At 38.9% G+C, this 15946-nt stretch overlaps 1 protein-coding gene across 4 annotated transcripts in view; it reads left to right on the top strand.

The window, feature by feature from the left end:
• Nucleotides 1–15946, top strand: part of htr4 (5-hydroxytryptamine receptor 4) — a 206020-nt gene that overhangs the window by 147986 nt on the left and 42088 nt on the right. Inside the window, exon 7 of one of the 4 annotated variants that reach the window (XM_088080754.1) lies at nt 10963–11062. The exons of the other annotated variants lie outside the window; for them this stretch is intronic. Coding sequence (XP_087936880.1) covers nt 10963–11026 — 64 coding nt within the window. The 3' untranslated portion in view covers nt 11027–11062. The remainder of the gene's footprint in view (nt 1–10962; nt 11063–15946) is intronic. 4 annotated transcript variants of the gene reach the window in all.

Here is a 15946-nt window from a genome sequence, read left to right as displayed (position 1 = left end):
AGGTCATTTCATGTTTTGTTTCTTTTACTTTTTATTTTCATTACCTACTTTCCATGTTTTTCAAAGAAATCAAGCCAATTTCAAGTTTTAAGAGGTTAAGGCCAACTTGAAAAATTGTGAACCTCTTCTTTTATAGTAATCTGTCACTGATGTCTTCCACAAACATCAGTATTCAAAAAGGAAATATATCAAAGTAGGAAGTGATGACGTCTCTAAACAGAGCAACAGAGGTGAAGGTATTTCGCTCAGGGGCGGCCGTGGAGGCAGAAAAGAGCATATCAGTTTCACCCAGCTGTTCATTTTTTAACAGGCAGCCCTGCATCCCACTGGGGAATTTTATGGCCACGACCCTGTTTTATATAACCTTTATTCCACGGTCCATTACAGCGAGGCCATTCAGCCCGACTGAGGCAGCGGAGGGGCTCGGGTGATGGCTTTTTAAAATGCCAGGAGTGTGTCGGCTCCGCCTGAGACCGCTTCTTTGACTGGTACAGTAGAGGAGAAGCTCTGGAGTGAGAGCCAAGGTGGGATTAATGCGTGTCACATAATGCAGAGTCACACTGTGTAGACTTCAGGTCATTATCTGAGGGAAGCGATGGCGGATATTTCTCCTCATCCCTCTTCAAACAGACGCTCTCACAGCTACGACCTCTCACTGCGCGGGTCATCTGGAGAGCGATGCGTCTCTGTGTGGGCACAAAAATTACAAAAAGACTACGTCACTCAGTTTAACTAACACAATGGCTGTACGTGGAAATACAGCGCCACGGCTCTTTCGCCTGCTGCATTCTAGGAAAACGGTCCAGTTATAGAACATCCTCGCTGCTCGCTCAGTTTACACAGATTGGCGTTTGTTTCTGTCTGACCCTCGCCGGCCTCTGTCTCTGAGCTAATCATCGGCCGTGACTCACTCGGGTCGTTTGTGCTTTTTCGCACAAATGGTGATGAGGCCCATTGTTGCTGTTGTTTTTTTACAACTTGCGTTGCTCATTGACTTCTCACTCTGTTTTTCAAAGAAGCCAAAACAATTTGCTCAGGTTTAAAAGGGTTAAGGTGACTTGGAAATATGTCACCACATATTTTAGACTGCTGTTGTGGCATCACATCAACATTATATAACACTTGTATTTTATTATCCCAGCCTCAGTCACTTCCTCGAGACCTTTTCACAATAAAACATAGTCTGTTGTGACACTTGAACACTGTAAAAATACAAGACAATAAAATACAACAACAACAAAAATCCCATCTGCACCGTAGCGATTGACAGGGGGTTTGTGGTGGAGTGAAAAAAGAGAATGCAGACAATAAAACCGAGGCACTGATGTGCATATTTCTCTCTGGCGGCAGTGAAACAGGAAGAGCTGCTGTAAATCAGGCTGTTTTCTGAAAGAAGATGTAAAGCGTGAAGAGCAGCTGTTTGGTTAATATACAGGTTGAATGTGATGTATCAGCTGGTTAACAGCGGCCAAGAAAAGCGTGACACATCGTACTTTTATCCTCCAAGGCATATTAACACACTCCAGTATAGACACACACACACACACACACACACACACACACACACACACCTCTGCTCAGTGTTTATAGTCTCACTGGAGTCATACATCTGAAGCCTGAAGGTGCAGAGAGAGCAAACTGTGTTCAAGAGGTGATTCCTCACTGAGAGGAGGAGAGGAGAGGAGTGGAATAAGAATCTGAAAAGGAGGATCAGAGAAAAGACAAAACTCTAATGACAAAAGCACAGAAGAAACAAGAGGAAACGAGAGGAAGAAATAAGTGGTAAAAAAAAAAAGCAAAAAAGTTTTAAAAAAATGGAGGTGGGGAGGAGAAACAGAGGCGAGGAGAGACGAGGTTAGATAAGAAGAAGGGGAAAGAAAAGGGAGAGAGAAAACAGGAGAGGTGAGGAAAGAAGAAAAAGGAGAGAAATTTGAGAATTAGGAGCAAATAAAAACAGGGAGAAGGAAATGAGATGGAGAGGAGAAAGTGTTGCTCAGAGACTTTATATTTACACTGGATCCGTCTCTCTGACAGTCAGCTTGATTTATGTCTGAGTGCTTTAAAGCCTCGACTTAATAGGCCACTTCCATCATCTGTGACACGCCGCTGTGCCACATAAGGCCCGACCTCTGCAGAGAGCAGAGAAAACACCGAGCGCAGAGGATGGTATGCACTCAAAGTTTTTGTTTCAGCCGATCTGCAATAAAACACAGAGGTGGTTAAACACACACAGCGGGACAGTGATTTCAGCTGTGCTGAGAAAAATAATCACCTTTAAAATGGTGTTTAAGAGGACCTAAATTCTCTGTGTAGGGAAATACACCAGGTTCATACGGTCGTGAAAAACCTGGAAGAGCGCTGGAATATGCAAAGAGCAATTTCCAGGCCCAGAAAAGGGTTGGAAAACTAAATATACCCAGAAAGTTTTGGAAAAGTCATGGAAGATTCTGGCTTTAATAAATGGTATAATTTTGGTGATTTTTGAAGAAAATATGCCTTTCAAACCTGCAGGCAGGTTTTTTTTAATCAAAAATCACAAAACTTTTTGAAGAAAAAAAATTAACAAAATGCTTTCTTTAAAATTCACAAAAAATAAATATATGACCAGAATGTTTTTCTTAAAATCGTCAAAAAGTTTTAAAGAAAAAGAAAAAAGATGAAAAAATAGTTTCTTCAAATAATTGTCAAAATGTTTTCTTTAGAAATATATTTTTTAATTAAAAAAAAAAAGCCAAAATGTTTTCTTCAAATAGCACTTTTTTAAAAAAAAATAATCTCCAAAACATTTTCTTTGAAAATCTCACAAAAAAAGTTTAAAAGGAAAAAAAAACAAAATATTTTCTTCAGTAATCCCAAAAACTTTTTTTTAAAAATTGAGAAAATATTCTCTTTAAAAAATAACCAGAATGTTTCAAAGAAAAACATGGCAAATAGAAAAACATGCAATCTGAAGGCATGTTAAAATAAACCCAAAACACAGCCATTTAAAGTTGCATGCTCCTCCCCTAAGCCATAATAATAATAATAATAATAATAATAATAATAATAATTATAAAGAACCAATCAGGAGTATTGATGGTCATTTAAAGTTTGCCTTAAAGTCATGGAAACATTTTTTGGACATCTTTGTCTTTTTGTATCTGCGGTTCGCTTAATAAAAACACAGATTCACTGCAGAACACAGCCGTCTGAAACACTCTGTACAATTAAAAGTCTATTGTCTTTTCAGATGGAATCAATTTAGCACTTCGGCGTCTTGCATTGGATCGAAAGTTAGCTCATTTAATGATCTCTTTTCATCTCATTAGGATTTTCCTGTGACAAACAGCTTTGAAAGGTGCAGCTGTGTCACAGTGTTTCCATGTCGGAGCGTCTTCAGTCAAAGTGTCAAAGTTTCCTAAACGAGGATATGATGAGGTTTATTCATCACTGACGAGAAAGTGTGAAAGTGTGTTACTACGGCAGCAGAGACGTACGTGGAGGATTAAAAGAGACGAGCTGAAGGGCACTTAACAATATCAGTATCATATTTATGGATATATATGTAGATTTTTGTTCTAATTTTCTACAAATTAACATCTGCGGTCGAACACGGTGAAGCCTGTTGACGCTGTCTGGTGTCTCAGCGTGGGTTTCGTGTGTGACCGTGGTGCTGTATCGCGGCTCAGAGGTCTGAGACGGATGCCGACTGTCGAGTGTTGACAGCTGGGAAAGTTCTGCAGTTATTTGGGCTTTTGTTTGACTGGGCCACTGAAAAGGATTGTAGGTGGCTTTTGTTAATTTGGGCTATTGTGCGTTAATGCGACATCGAAAGGTCGTAGTTTCAAAGTTGGGAAGACGTTCTTCCGACTTTTTTGCGTTCACGTACTTTGAGGTCGTAAAGTGGGAACAACGTGGAAACTACAAAGAAGATGGGTTACATTTTAATGCGGAGCGTTTGAATATGAGGTTGATAACTGTTTCCAGTTTATTTGTATATTATTTTATTTTATTATGTTTTATATATGTTATATTGTATTTTTATTAGGGCTGTCAAGCAATTAAAAACATAATTGAATAAATTACATGCGCTGTGATTAATAACTAAATTAATCATATACATCGATTTTTGATATGAAAGTATTTTTAAAAAATTTAGCTGATATTTATAAGCACAAATTTGATTCACCTATGAAGTCACACAATCTCCTGCATTATCAACGACACAGTCCTGCAAATATTTCATAATAAAATGCTTTGTGTCAGCAACTGATGGGATTCTGCGACCACACAACACGATTAATCATTAATCATTAATCTTTATCTTTTCTGTGAAGAAAGTTTCTCACCATGGAGCAAACATTGACTTTTGCTCGTCACGTTTGTCCATTTATGACGTCAAGCTAATGGATGCATTTACTAAAATGTGCAACTATTTCAAAGTAAATAATAGCTGCTGGGAACAAATCAATGAAATAAATACTTTTTACTGTCAGTTTTTGACCCTGCTCCCATGCTTTCTGCCATTTCTCACATAAACATCACAACTCGCCAACTCTGGTGTCACCAGTTAAACTTTACACTATTTTTTGTATGGATTTTCCTGTTTCAGTCTAGCAGCAATTATACAGGGAGGAATCCATCATCGAGGAGGCAAAAAGACTAATTTGCACCACCCACAGGAGCAGAAAATCAACCAGAATGCAATGCAGCGCGGGACTCTGAGTTTTGAGTTATGTTGTTCACATGCTGGGAAATCACAGGATGCAGTAGATGAGGCAGGCTGATTGGAAAGTAAAGAGTAAAAAATACATTTAACGCTCCGCCTGAAATGAAAAGATAACCTCGGGGAGTGTGTTGAACATCAGCAGCTCGTGATCTCCTGAAACCTGAAGCCCTCAGACGGTCTGAGGTGTTTTAGTGATGTAAAAAATGTTATCACACTCAGCGGGACGCGTTTTTACTGGCGAGACAAACAGCAGCTTCTCTCCATTATTCACCAAGTTCAGCTGTGAATATTACCGCCGGCTGAAAATATACAGCTGCTGCTCGGCCTCCTGCTGCTCTGTTTGCTCTGCAGGCAGGAGGCTGAGGGTCCAAACGAAGGGTCAGACGCTTTAAAAACCACAGACAGACACACAGACGGACAAATATTAGAGCTGCTGCATTGTTTTCACACACACAGTCTCACACAGCTTCATTAAAGGCTAATAAGAGAAATACAGGGGCCAATTAACCCTTTGAAACTGAGATCAACAATACTTTTCCTGTGCTGTTCTGAAGCATTTCGCAACCCCATGGACAATTTAAGATAAGTTTAAATGTTTTAGAAAACGGTGGAAAAAATGCAATGAGCAACTTGCCCTGAAACGTCCCACAAATGGCAAGAAATTAGTAGATTTAGAGGATTATTTTTAAAAGAAGCGAGAGAAAGATGTCCAGGAAACTGTATTCGTAATTATATATTTAAACTTATGTTGCAAAATTATTATTTTAGTATTACATTTTTAGCACTTTTTTTCAGACAATTTCTCTGTTTGTTTTTGTTTTTACATTTTTATTTTACTTATTTGTTAATTTATTTTGGTAATTATACTTCTTTTTTTCTTTTTCTTTTTTTGTTTGCAAATTTCTTGCAAATAAGGACAGGGAGCAATGTCTCTGCAAAAAAAAAATTCACAGGCGGTGTCCGCTCTGCTCTCATTGTCTGCTGGTGTCTCCTAATGTCCACTCCACTCTCATTCTCCACCAGTGTCTCCACTGTTGTCTCCACCAGTTTCCACTCCGCTCTCATTCTCCACCGGTGTCTCCGCTGGTGTCCCCTCAACTCTCATTCTCTGGTGTCTCCATATGTCCGCTCCATCCTCATTCTCCACCGGTGTCTCCACCGTTGTCCGCTCCGCCCTCATTCTCCGTGTCTCCGCCGGTTTCCGCTCCGCTCTCATTCTCATTCTTCTCTTTTTTCTTTTTTCTTTTTAGGAAACTCCTGCATATTTAACTTTTAAAGTTATAATGTCTTGTTACAGCTTTACAATAAAAGTCTTCAAATAGATTATTGCTACAATAATCGTGTAATTCGTGTTGTGGAGGAAGTGGTATAGTATTCTCATCATGTAGAATAACTGATCTCACAGTGGTGTCAGTCTCTGATTTTATTTTATCATTTACAGTTTACCTGTTTTAGTCGGATTTGGTGACTTTGGGCAGCTTTCCACGAGGTACATTACACATTAAACACCGTGAACTGGCTTTACAGAATATTTTAAAAACCTGACATTCAGGTGTGGCAGGGGAGCGTACCACACAATTCGGCGCTCTTTGTGTCTCTTTTCTGTCACCTGTGTGAGTTTCCCAACTGATGGATGTTGGACAAACAAAAAAAAGTTCTGAGAATAGATGTGAGGGGATTATGAGATCAGATAAGAGGATGGACAAACTTTTAAAACCTAAATTGTCGATTTCAGATGAAAAATAACAGATGATAGTTCTAATTTTGGATCGAGTCATCTGGAGGAAGTCTGAAATTTACTTTAAGTCATAATAAAGTCTCCTAAAATATTGCTTACAGGCCACCAGTTTTAAAAACTACTTCTTAAGACACTCATTTTTTCATCAGTTTGACATTATTCTTTTTCCGTTGTTCTTTTCTGTCCTTATGTTGCCTGTCATGTCTTATTTTTGCAGCTTTCCCTTTATCTCTTCTTGTCTCTCTCTGTTTCCTTCTTGTCCTTTTTCCTCTCTCGCAATATTTCTGTCTCCAGAATCGTCTCCTGTTTTCTTTCTCTTTCCCACACTCTTAAATGTCCTCCGTCCTCATCTCTGCATCACGTGTCCTCCAGTGTCCAGTGTGTGTGGCATCTCCCCGTTGACCTGAAGCAATACCACACACACCGGCCCACTTGTTAGTGTGTGTGTTTGTGTGTGTGTTTGCCAGCTTGTGTATGCGTGCATGTGTGTATTCATATGCAAATGATAAAAGGGGTGAAAACAGGTGCGTGTTTGTCTGAGAGAAAGATGGACTGTGCATATTTATTTGCATTTTCATTCCACGGCATCTAAATTTCTGCATCCGTGTGTGTGTGTGTGTGTGTGTGTGTGTGTGTGTGTGTGTGTGTGTGTGTGTGTGTGTGTGTGTGTGTGTGTCTGGACTGCATTGTCTTGTGGATATAAACAAAGTCAAACAGAGAAAATCCTAACAGGAAGCAGCGCTCTCAGGCTGCCGGGTTAAACGCTGCACTGTTGCTGTCAGCTGCGTTCAACCACAAGCTCACAACAAACAACTGCAGCTAACTCTCCACACATGCTCGCTATCCGGCTCTGCTTCCAAAAATGTTATAGCAGATTATGATAAACTGAGCTGAGGGAAAAGACAGAAAAAAAACAAACATTTTTTAGTGCTCAGATGTCAGTCTCAGGTAATAGACTCATACAGAACCAAAGGATCCAGCGAAATGTGAAGGAAACTGTATTTATCGACCTCTACTTTTTCCCACGCTCTTGTGTCTCAGTAACTCATTGTAGGGACATTTTTTTAAATTGGTCCCGTATTGAACGAGACCTCTGAATCAATTCAGTTCAATCATCCGTTTACGTCCACTAAAAGTGCTCGTTTTGGCACTGACAGGCTCAGATTGTTGTCATAAATGTCTGACAGCATTATCGCTGGCTCTCGGGGCTTTTACTCAAACTACAGACTGCACTTACACATTTTCATATTTCCCGCCGCCCGTGCTGCCGCCACCGCAGACACAACAGCTGATCAAGAAACACACCCGCCCGTCTTTCTGTCAGTCAAATTCAGACTGAAATCCAATCAAACGGTAAAACTAGGTAGCGCTAATCAACTATAAATGAAGAGTATTTTACTCCACTGCTTATTTTCTGCCTAAAATATTTCGGAAACACATTTTAACTCCCTGTTTGGCTGTAGCGGTCAGAGTCTGTGAACAGGGAGTTGGTACCTCACTGATTCCTGCGCAGTAAAACAGAAAAACAGCAGCCCTGATCAAATATATCTTGCCTCAGACGTTTTGAGAAACATGTTGTAGCTCACAGTTTAACTATAATATCAGATCCTGCAAATGTGTCGAATGAATGAGGGCGAAAGCAAAAATCACTTTTCCGTAAAGTGAAGGGATCATATCCAATGTGTCTAGAAATGTTCTCATGGCACCTGCTGCGTGCAGGTACATCTGAGGCTTTGGTGTTTTCTCTTTCCTCCATTCCCAACCGGTGTTCTTCACTTCCTGCCCCCCCATCGGATTTTTGCACGTCATCAGGATCAAGTGACTGCAAACAAGCTAAAGCGAGGGCGCGACGTCTTTGTTTACTTTTTGCTCTCACCGCTACAGCCGCATAGATGGACGCTGCAGACCGACAGCGTTTTGTTCTTGTGTGTTGACGCTGATGAATATACGTCACAGACTGTGATTCAGTAGGTGATGTCATCGTACAGCGAGCATACGTCAAACTTGATGTCATACCCAGGATTATAAAGATCCATGTTGCACTAAACTATAAGACTGCAAAAAATCTCACAGTCTGCAGGAGGCTTTAGTGTGGAGGAGGATCAGGGCCAGACAGGAGAAATGATTTTGAGAGGAAAAAAGAGAAAAAAGTCAAAATGTTGAGATTAAAGTCGAAATGCCAAGAATAATTTTAGAAAAATACAATGTCGAGTAAAAAGTGGAAATGTTGAGAACTTTGTTGAAAAACAGTGTTGAGAAAAAAAAGTCACAATGTTGAGAAAGAAGTCGAAATTTCGAGAATAAAGTTGAAATATACTGACGAGAAAAAAGTGTTGTGGAAAAATTTCGAGAATGAAGTTGTAATAACACGCACTGTTTGTATGTCTTGAAAGGTTGACTTAATTCTCAAAATATTATTTCAACTTGTTTCTCAAAATATTATTTCAACATCATTCTCAACATTTTGACTTTAATCTTGACAGTTCAACTTTTTTCTCAAAGTGCATAATGACAAAAGTATTTCACCAGTTGGCCCTAATCCTCTTCTGTACTTTAGTCAGCAGTCGTTAGACAAACTACCAGCCTGTTGGATGAGAATCCCCTCAGAGAGGAATCTGGGCTCTCCGTAGGCGTGTTTGGCCTGTAGTTGTTATTTTTAGCGTCAGATATTGCAGCGTGTTTCCTGCCCGTGTGACAGCTTCTCTCAGCTCACGGTCACTCCGTCATTAATTTGTCAGCCTCTCTCTCTCTGTCCACTAACGAGCTGTTCAGTTTCTTGGTTCTTGCTATCGTCCGGGGGGGTTTCTTCAGCGTCTCCGGGCTCGTTATGTCCACATGACTGCCTCACGTCCCCCGTCAAAAGCAGACAGATTGGGACAGAGCTCATTAGATGTCACATTTGTCCAAAATGTCACAGTTAGCACCGAGCTACTGGCTGAGTCATTTGTCATGGATATGATTTAAACCGTGTGTGTGTGTGTGTGTGTGTGTGTGTGTGTGTGTGTGTGTTTGTGCGGTCTGCCACTTGTTTTGCTGAATGCGTCAGTTCGTCCAAAACTCTGGTCGAGCTCATGATTTCTTGATATGATTGTGATGAAATTTCAAATTCCTCAGAGGATGATTTGTAACGTTTTGATCCAAACATTACGTTCATACTATTATGGCAAAAAAAAGAAATGCTCCATTGAAACCCATTCAAACTATAACTTTTGATCCCACAGCCATCAAAGCAGAAAAACATGTGTCGTATTATTATGGTATTATTATTTTTGAAAGCTTGAACTTGAAAAGTGCTTTTTGTGAGTGCACAAAAAATAATGTTGCATAAAACAGTTGCTGTGTTGCTGCAAATCATTGACATATCCGAGGCTGTGATAATAATAAAACAAATCTACTTAGCATCTATTATATTGAAAATAATTCTTTTTTTGTGTGTAGTTTTTTTTTTTTATCTAAAAACAAAGTGGCATCATGAGTGGTATTTAAAGGATTCAGATGATGAAAATGAATAAATATTTAGGACTGATGATTAACTCAGTGAAAGTAGAAAATGATATTAATGTGTACTATTTTGAAAAGTCCAGAGGGTCAAAGAGAAGCTCGCTGTTTGTGTGCTACATTGTTTTATATGACAGACACGAAATTACGGATCGACTCATGTTCACACACACACACGCACACGCACACACACACACACACACACACGCCTGTTCCTGCCTGCTGTCTGATGGGTCGTCTGGGTGTAAACTAACCTTGTTTTTCCCTTTCTCTCTCCCTCCCTGTCTTTCCCTTCTTCTTTACCTCATTGTCTCTCCTTTTTGTCATCTTTTCATCATTTCTTACCTTTCATTCTTAACTTGAATGCCTGCTTCTTGCCATTTTCTCCACTTGACTTTTCTTTCTTTCTTTCTTTCCTCCTTCCTCCTTTTATTGTATTTTTTCCTTTCTGCATTGGTCCATTGGTATTCTTTCTTTTTATTTCTTGTTTCATTTCTGTTCCTCTACCTTTTCTCATTTTGGCCCTTCTCTTCTTTCTCCTTCTTCCCTTCATTTCCTCATTTACTGTCTTGAATATCCTCTTCTCCTTTTATTTTACTGCATTCCTTATTTTATCCAATCCTCCTCCTTGATCTTCACATTATTTTTATCTCTCCACTTTGTCTCTCCTTTGTGTCTTTTGTTCTTTTCCTTTTATTCTTACTCTCGTTACTTTATACTTTATTTTTCTCCCTCATCCTTTTTCCTTTCCTCTACCTTTATCATTCTTTTTTTCTCCCTCACTGGTTATGCTCGCCACATTTCATCCCTCCTTTCTCTTCTCCCTTTGTTCCTCTATTTTCCTTAAATCTTTTCCCTCCTTCCCATCGCCATCATGCGTATTGTTTGCCTCATTTCCTCTGTTTTGTTTCTATCCATTATTTAATCTGGATATTCTTTCACTGCTGCTTCTTTCATTCTTCCTTCCTCCACCCTTTCATTTCTCCTCCTCCTCCTCCTCCTCCTCCTGTCTCTCCAGCGGCTGCTCCTCTGCCTCCAAGCTGCTGCTCTGGTTCTGCAACACCAGACCAGTGCCTGTCTAGCTGCTGTATGTGTAGGGCGTCTCAAGGCTCTATCAAGTGAGTCTGCAGCCTCACACACACATGCTCACACACACACACACACACACACACACACACACACGTACACACACACACACACACACACACACACACACCCACTGAGGTCAGATATTTCAGAGGTCCACATGAAGAAATGTTTAATCTGCATAAATATGGAAAAATGCCGCCTCCACAACTTCCTGCTGTAACAGCCAACACAAACGCCTTGATGATAACAACGCAGAGACAAACGAACTCTTTTTCAGATCCCAGCTGCAATTCATTTTTTTAACCAACAAAATCCTGATTTTTCACATCCATATCTTGTTGCTCTTGCAAAAGAAGGCATTTGAGGACAAACTTTTTGTAAAGTTTGGCTTCCCCTGTGCAGGAGCTTTCTATGATCTTTCAGATTGTCCTGTTGGCACGAGTTTTGTTTGTGAAAACCAAAGAAAATTCCAGTGAAAATTGGTGCGGTGTCTACGATAATGTGCCAGAATGACTTTTTGATACTACCACTGGGGGGGTGCCAAAGGTTTTTATTTTATTTATTTAACCAGGAGAGTCCCCTTGAGATCGATGATCTCTTTTTCGAGGGAGATCTGGCGACGTCAGCAGCATAAGTTACAAACAAAAACAGCACGACCAAAACAGAAAAGATATAAAGCAACATGTCATGGAAAATGGACTGTAATTGTATAGCACAAGTCTTTTGACCGCTCAAAGCGCTTTCACACTACATGACACATTCACACACACATTCACACACACACATTCACGCACACATTCACACACACATTCACGCACTGGCGGTCGAGGCTGCCGTTACGGTTCCACCTGCTACTCAGCAATCATTCACACACACTCACACTGTGAAGACGCAGCATCGGGAGAAATTTGGGGTTAAGTAACTTGCCCAACGAGACTTTGACATGTTGACTGGAGGAGCCTGTGCTCGAACCACTGACCCTCAGATTAGAGGACGACCCGCTGTACCTCTGAGCCACAGCCGCAGCACACACGTAGAAATTAATTAACACATTTAAAACAAGTAAGCACAGTGACACGTACCAATCAGTTCTCTGTCTGCGTGTGTGTGTGTGTTATTTCAGCATTTCCATCCTCTGTTTTTCTTCTTCCATTTCACTTATTCCTGCTGCCTTTTTGCCTCTCTCATTCCTTTCCCCTTTCTCTGTCTCCCTCTCTTTTTTCTCTTTGCTCGTTTTATCATTTTTGTTTGTGTGCTTTTGTGTTTGTGTGTGTGTGTGTGTGTGTGCACTCGCGCATATATATAACAGGGAACATACTCATCGTTACACAGTCACCAACAGGGAACGGCAAAACTAACAGGGGACATTTTTTAAGTCCCCACTTGGACATGCTCTAAATCATCATAAAATCATGTGTTATGGCCTCTGGTGAAATTTTTCAGATTTTGCCAAGAGGGGACCAAAGTGTGTGTGAGTGTTTATATCCATATTCAGAGCTCTCCCTCCTGGTTGGAGCTGGTATTTGAACGACCCATTCACACGCCGCTTTTAACACTCCTCTCCCAGCAGCCTTTCAGACTGCAGATGGGCCGTTAAACAGGCTTTAGTAATGTTAATGTGGGTGACATGAAGGCCACAGAATGTAATGTATCAAATATGATACAAATAGCATGATAGGGTTAATAAAGACACCAGTCTCCTGAAAAGTGATTTGTTATTAGTCTTTGCATTAAAATTCAAGGCTTGGCTTTAGGTGATTTCATAAGTTTTAAGCTCTATACTGTATTAAAATAAAGGGCTACCCAGAAGGCAGGAGAGAAATCAGTATTTTAGAGCCTTAAAAAAAGCAAGAAAACTATAATCCAAGCAGAATAAACCTTTACATAAAATGATCAGCAGTAAGATTTTCTTCTTTTAGGTTTAATTATGTAAAAATGATGTAACATCAGACCTTGACTAGACCTTTAAAGTTGTTCAGTCTACGATACTGACCTGACCAGTTTTCACGAGCACTGAATGTCAATCAGTTTTCAATATACTTCAATATACACTCTCAGTCTGTCATAGAAATGTAATTTGTTTGTGGGTGCACATTATAGAAAACATGTCCAAACATAGGATAATGCAACATGAGTCCACTGTTGGCTGGTACATAATGACAATTAGTTCCCTCTTGGATAGCATGGAGTGGCGTTCACACTCCACCATGTAAAGAATAAATAAAATGAGATAGATAAGACTTACACAAAAGAATCTAACCTAAATAATTCAAAATTATTCCTCAACTATGATTACAATGACTGTGATTATTATAATTATAACTAATATTTTTATAACAAACTATAAAGGCTCAGTTTTAGTGGATGGCTTAACCATCAAGCTTGACACTGTTTTACAATCTGACTTCCCCAGAGGGCAAGGAAATATTTTTAAATCTAAAGAAAGGAGAAATAACAATAACAATAATAATAATAATAATAATAATAATAATAAGGGTAGGAAGAAAATGTGGAGAGAAAATACCAGCAAGATCTTTACTAATTTTAATGAATTGCTTAAATTAGTTTATTATCAGAATTTAACTTAACCTTGAGATTAGCTCAATCCTCCAAAACTCCCTTTGAGTTTTTAGATGCACTAGAAGCACTAGATTTCTGTCAATCTTACAATGTACATATGTTTTGTTTCTCTATAATCACAGGAATGCATTTTATTTGCTGATCTACTCTACAGGCAAAAAGAGGTCCACACTTGTGTAGTATAAAGCAACAGGGGTCTGATTGGCTGGTACATAATGACACAAGTTACTTGTAAATATATCTAAACTAAATCATGTAATTTTTTTTGCTTCTAAAGGATCTGTATAGTATGTATTTTTGTAACTGAATATAAAGGCTCAGCCGTTGTGGATGTCTTTACCATTTTATAGCTTGACACTGTGTTTAAAAGGAGCTACCCCAGTCCATTCTCATTGTTAACTTTTTCAAATACATTCCCTCTGTCAGTGCTTTTGGCATACCTGCATCAATCTGGATCATGGCAGGATGATGTGAGATGAGAACATAGCGGACAGAGCCAGCGGCATTGTTATTATCGTCAGTAGACAGCCAGACAACACGAGGCACATCTGCATACATCTTGCGTGGCTAGCATCACTTGAGAATATGGATGGACGTACTCAAAACTTCCATTTAACAGTTTTTACAAGCAAAAAAAATGCCATGCAAGTTTTAGGTTTTATTTTAGTTTTTTTTTCTATTGGGAAAAGAATATTAAAACAAAAATGTTATTTTTTTTTTTTTAAAAAAGGAATAAAGTTTCATCATCATTGAATGATGCCTTTTCAGAGCCAATATTTGCATAAAATGAAGCAAATAATTTAAAAAATAGCTTTGCTGGTCCAAAGTCTTCTTTGTAAAACATCAGAGCCACTCAGAAATACTTAGAGGGCAACTGAGGAACTGAGTGGATTAGTTGTGGGCAGACATACAGTGAAATCAGATTTTAACGGTTTAAATAGTTAAGAATTCTGTATAGTTGCAGTGATTTGACAAAATTGCAGGGTCTCCCAGAATTCACAGGAATCAGCTGAATTTGGCATTTATTGTTATGGTTGAAATCAATGTATGTGTGCCCATCTATAGAATCCATTTTATTTGTGGCTCCACATTACAGAAAAGAGGTCCACACTTGAGTTGTATAAAAGTGACATGAGTCCACTGTTGGCTGGTATATAATGACACAAGTTCCATCTTAGATATATAGTATAGAGTGACATTCCCATTTCAACATGGATAAATGACAAAGAATAGGAAAAAAAGAAGTTAGATGCATTATTGTTCAAAGAAAATAATCTTACAAAAATGTAATAATAAAATTATTTATTTTTTTAGGGAATTGGAGATAGAAATATCATTTTAGTTTTTTCGTACATTGCTTTTTGAATCGTGCACCTGAATAAGTTTTTGAGTTGCTGTTTAAGAGTGTGCTCCTTTTTACCTTGTGTTGAAAACACATTGACAACCCATCATGATATAAATGACTAGAGCAATCTTTAATGGTATTTATAATATGGGAGGTTTTGTGAGCAATCAGTTTGTCTCAGTTACAGGGATAAGTCAGTTGGAGGAATGATTAACCTCTGAAACCCTCTGTTCAACTGCTGAGATGAACTATTTCCAAATTCTATAGGTTTTTGGCTGTACTTTTGGCTGTACTTAACTTTAAATTCTAAAAAAGGAAAGTCAGTCCACACTTTGTCCCTCTTGGCCTGTACAAAATGACACTTCTTGTTTTGTTTTGTTTTGTTTTGTTTTATATTTTTCTCAATGTTTTAAATTAATCTTAAATCTGCATTAGACAGACAAAATTGTATATACATTACTAGATCTCAAGAAAACCAAAACAACTACAACTACTAAAACAACTAAAGAAATATAAAACAGCCAACAATACAAAAACTGCAGAACTAGGATCAAAATAGGATTCACTTTCAAGTAAAATAAAAAAATAACGCTGAGAGATTTGGATTGGATTGTCTGCTGTGTACGACCTTTAAAGTCTTCTGTTGTAGGAGAGGAACTGAGAGTTTTTAAATGGGTGTACTGGCATGCAAAATTACCAGCACATTTATGGATTGTGTCTTTAACAGAGGCTGACTACTCATTTTGTATTGGATTAAATGATTTGCCATCTCTCTGTGTGCATGCTGCAGTGACCAGAGGGACTTATTATTATTCAACACAGTTTTGGTTTATATGGAAGAATTTCAAATTCCTTAAAGGGTTTTAGTTTATGATGTAAGCATTAAACAATCCTCCACATTGACTGAGTGGAGTGTCCAGCACCCATGTGCCTTTAAGGTTGCCTCTGAGAAATGAGTGACTTGGAGAGGTGAGGGTCAGCGTGTGCA

This window comes from Plectropomus leopardus, chromosome 8 (assembly GCF_026936395.1).
Source record: "Plectropomus leopardus strain MGB_pleo_1.0 chromosome 8, ASM2693639v1, whole genome shotgun sequence".
In the NCBI taxonomy this organism is placed as follows: domain Eukaryota; kingdom Metazoa; phylum Chordata; class Actinopteri; order Perciformes; family Serranidae; genus Plectropomus; species Plectropomus leopardus.
This window is presented reverse-complemented; position numbering and strand designations above follow the sequence as displayed.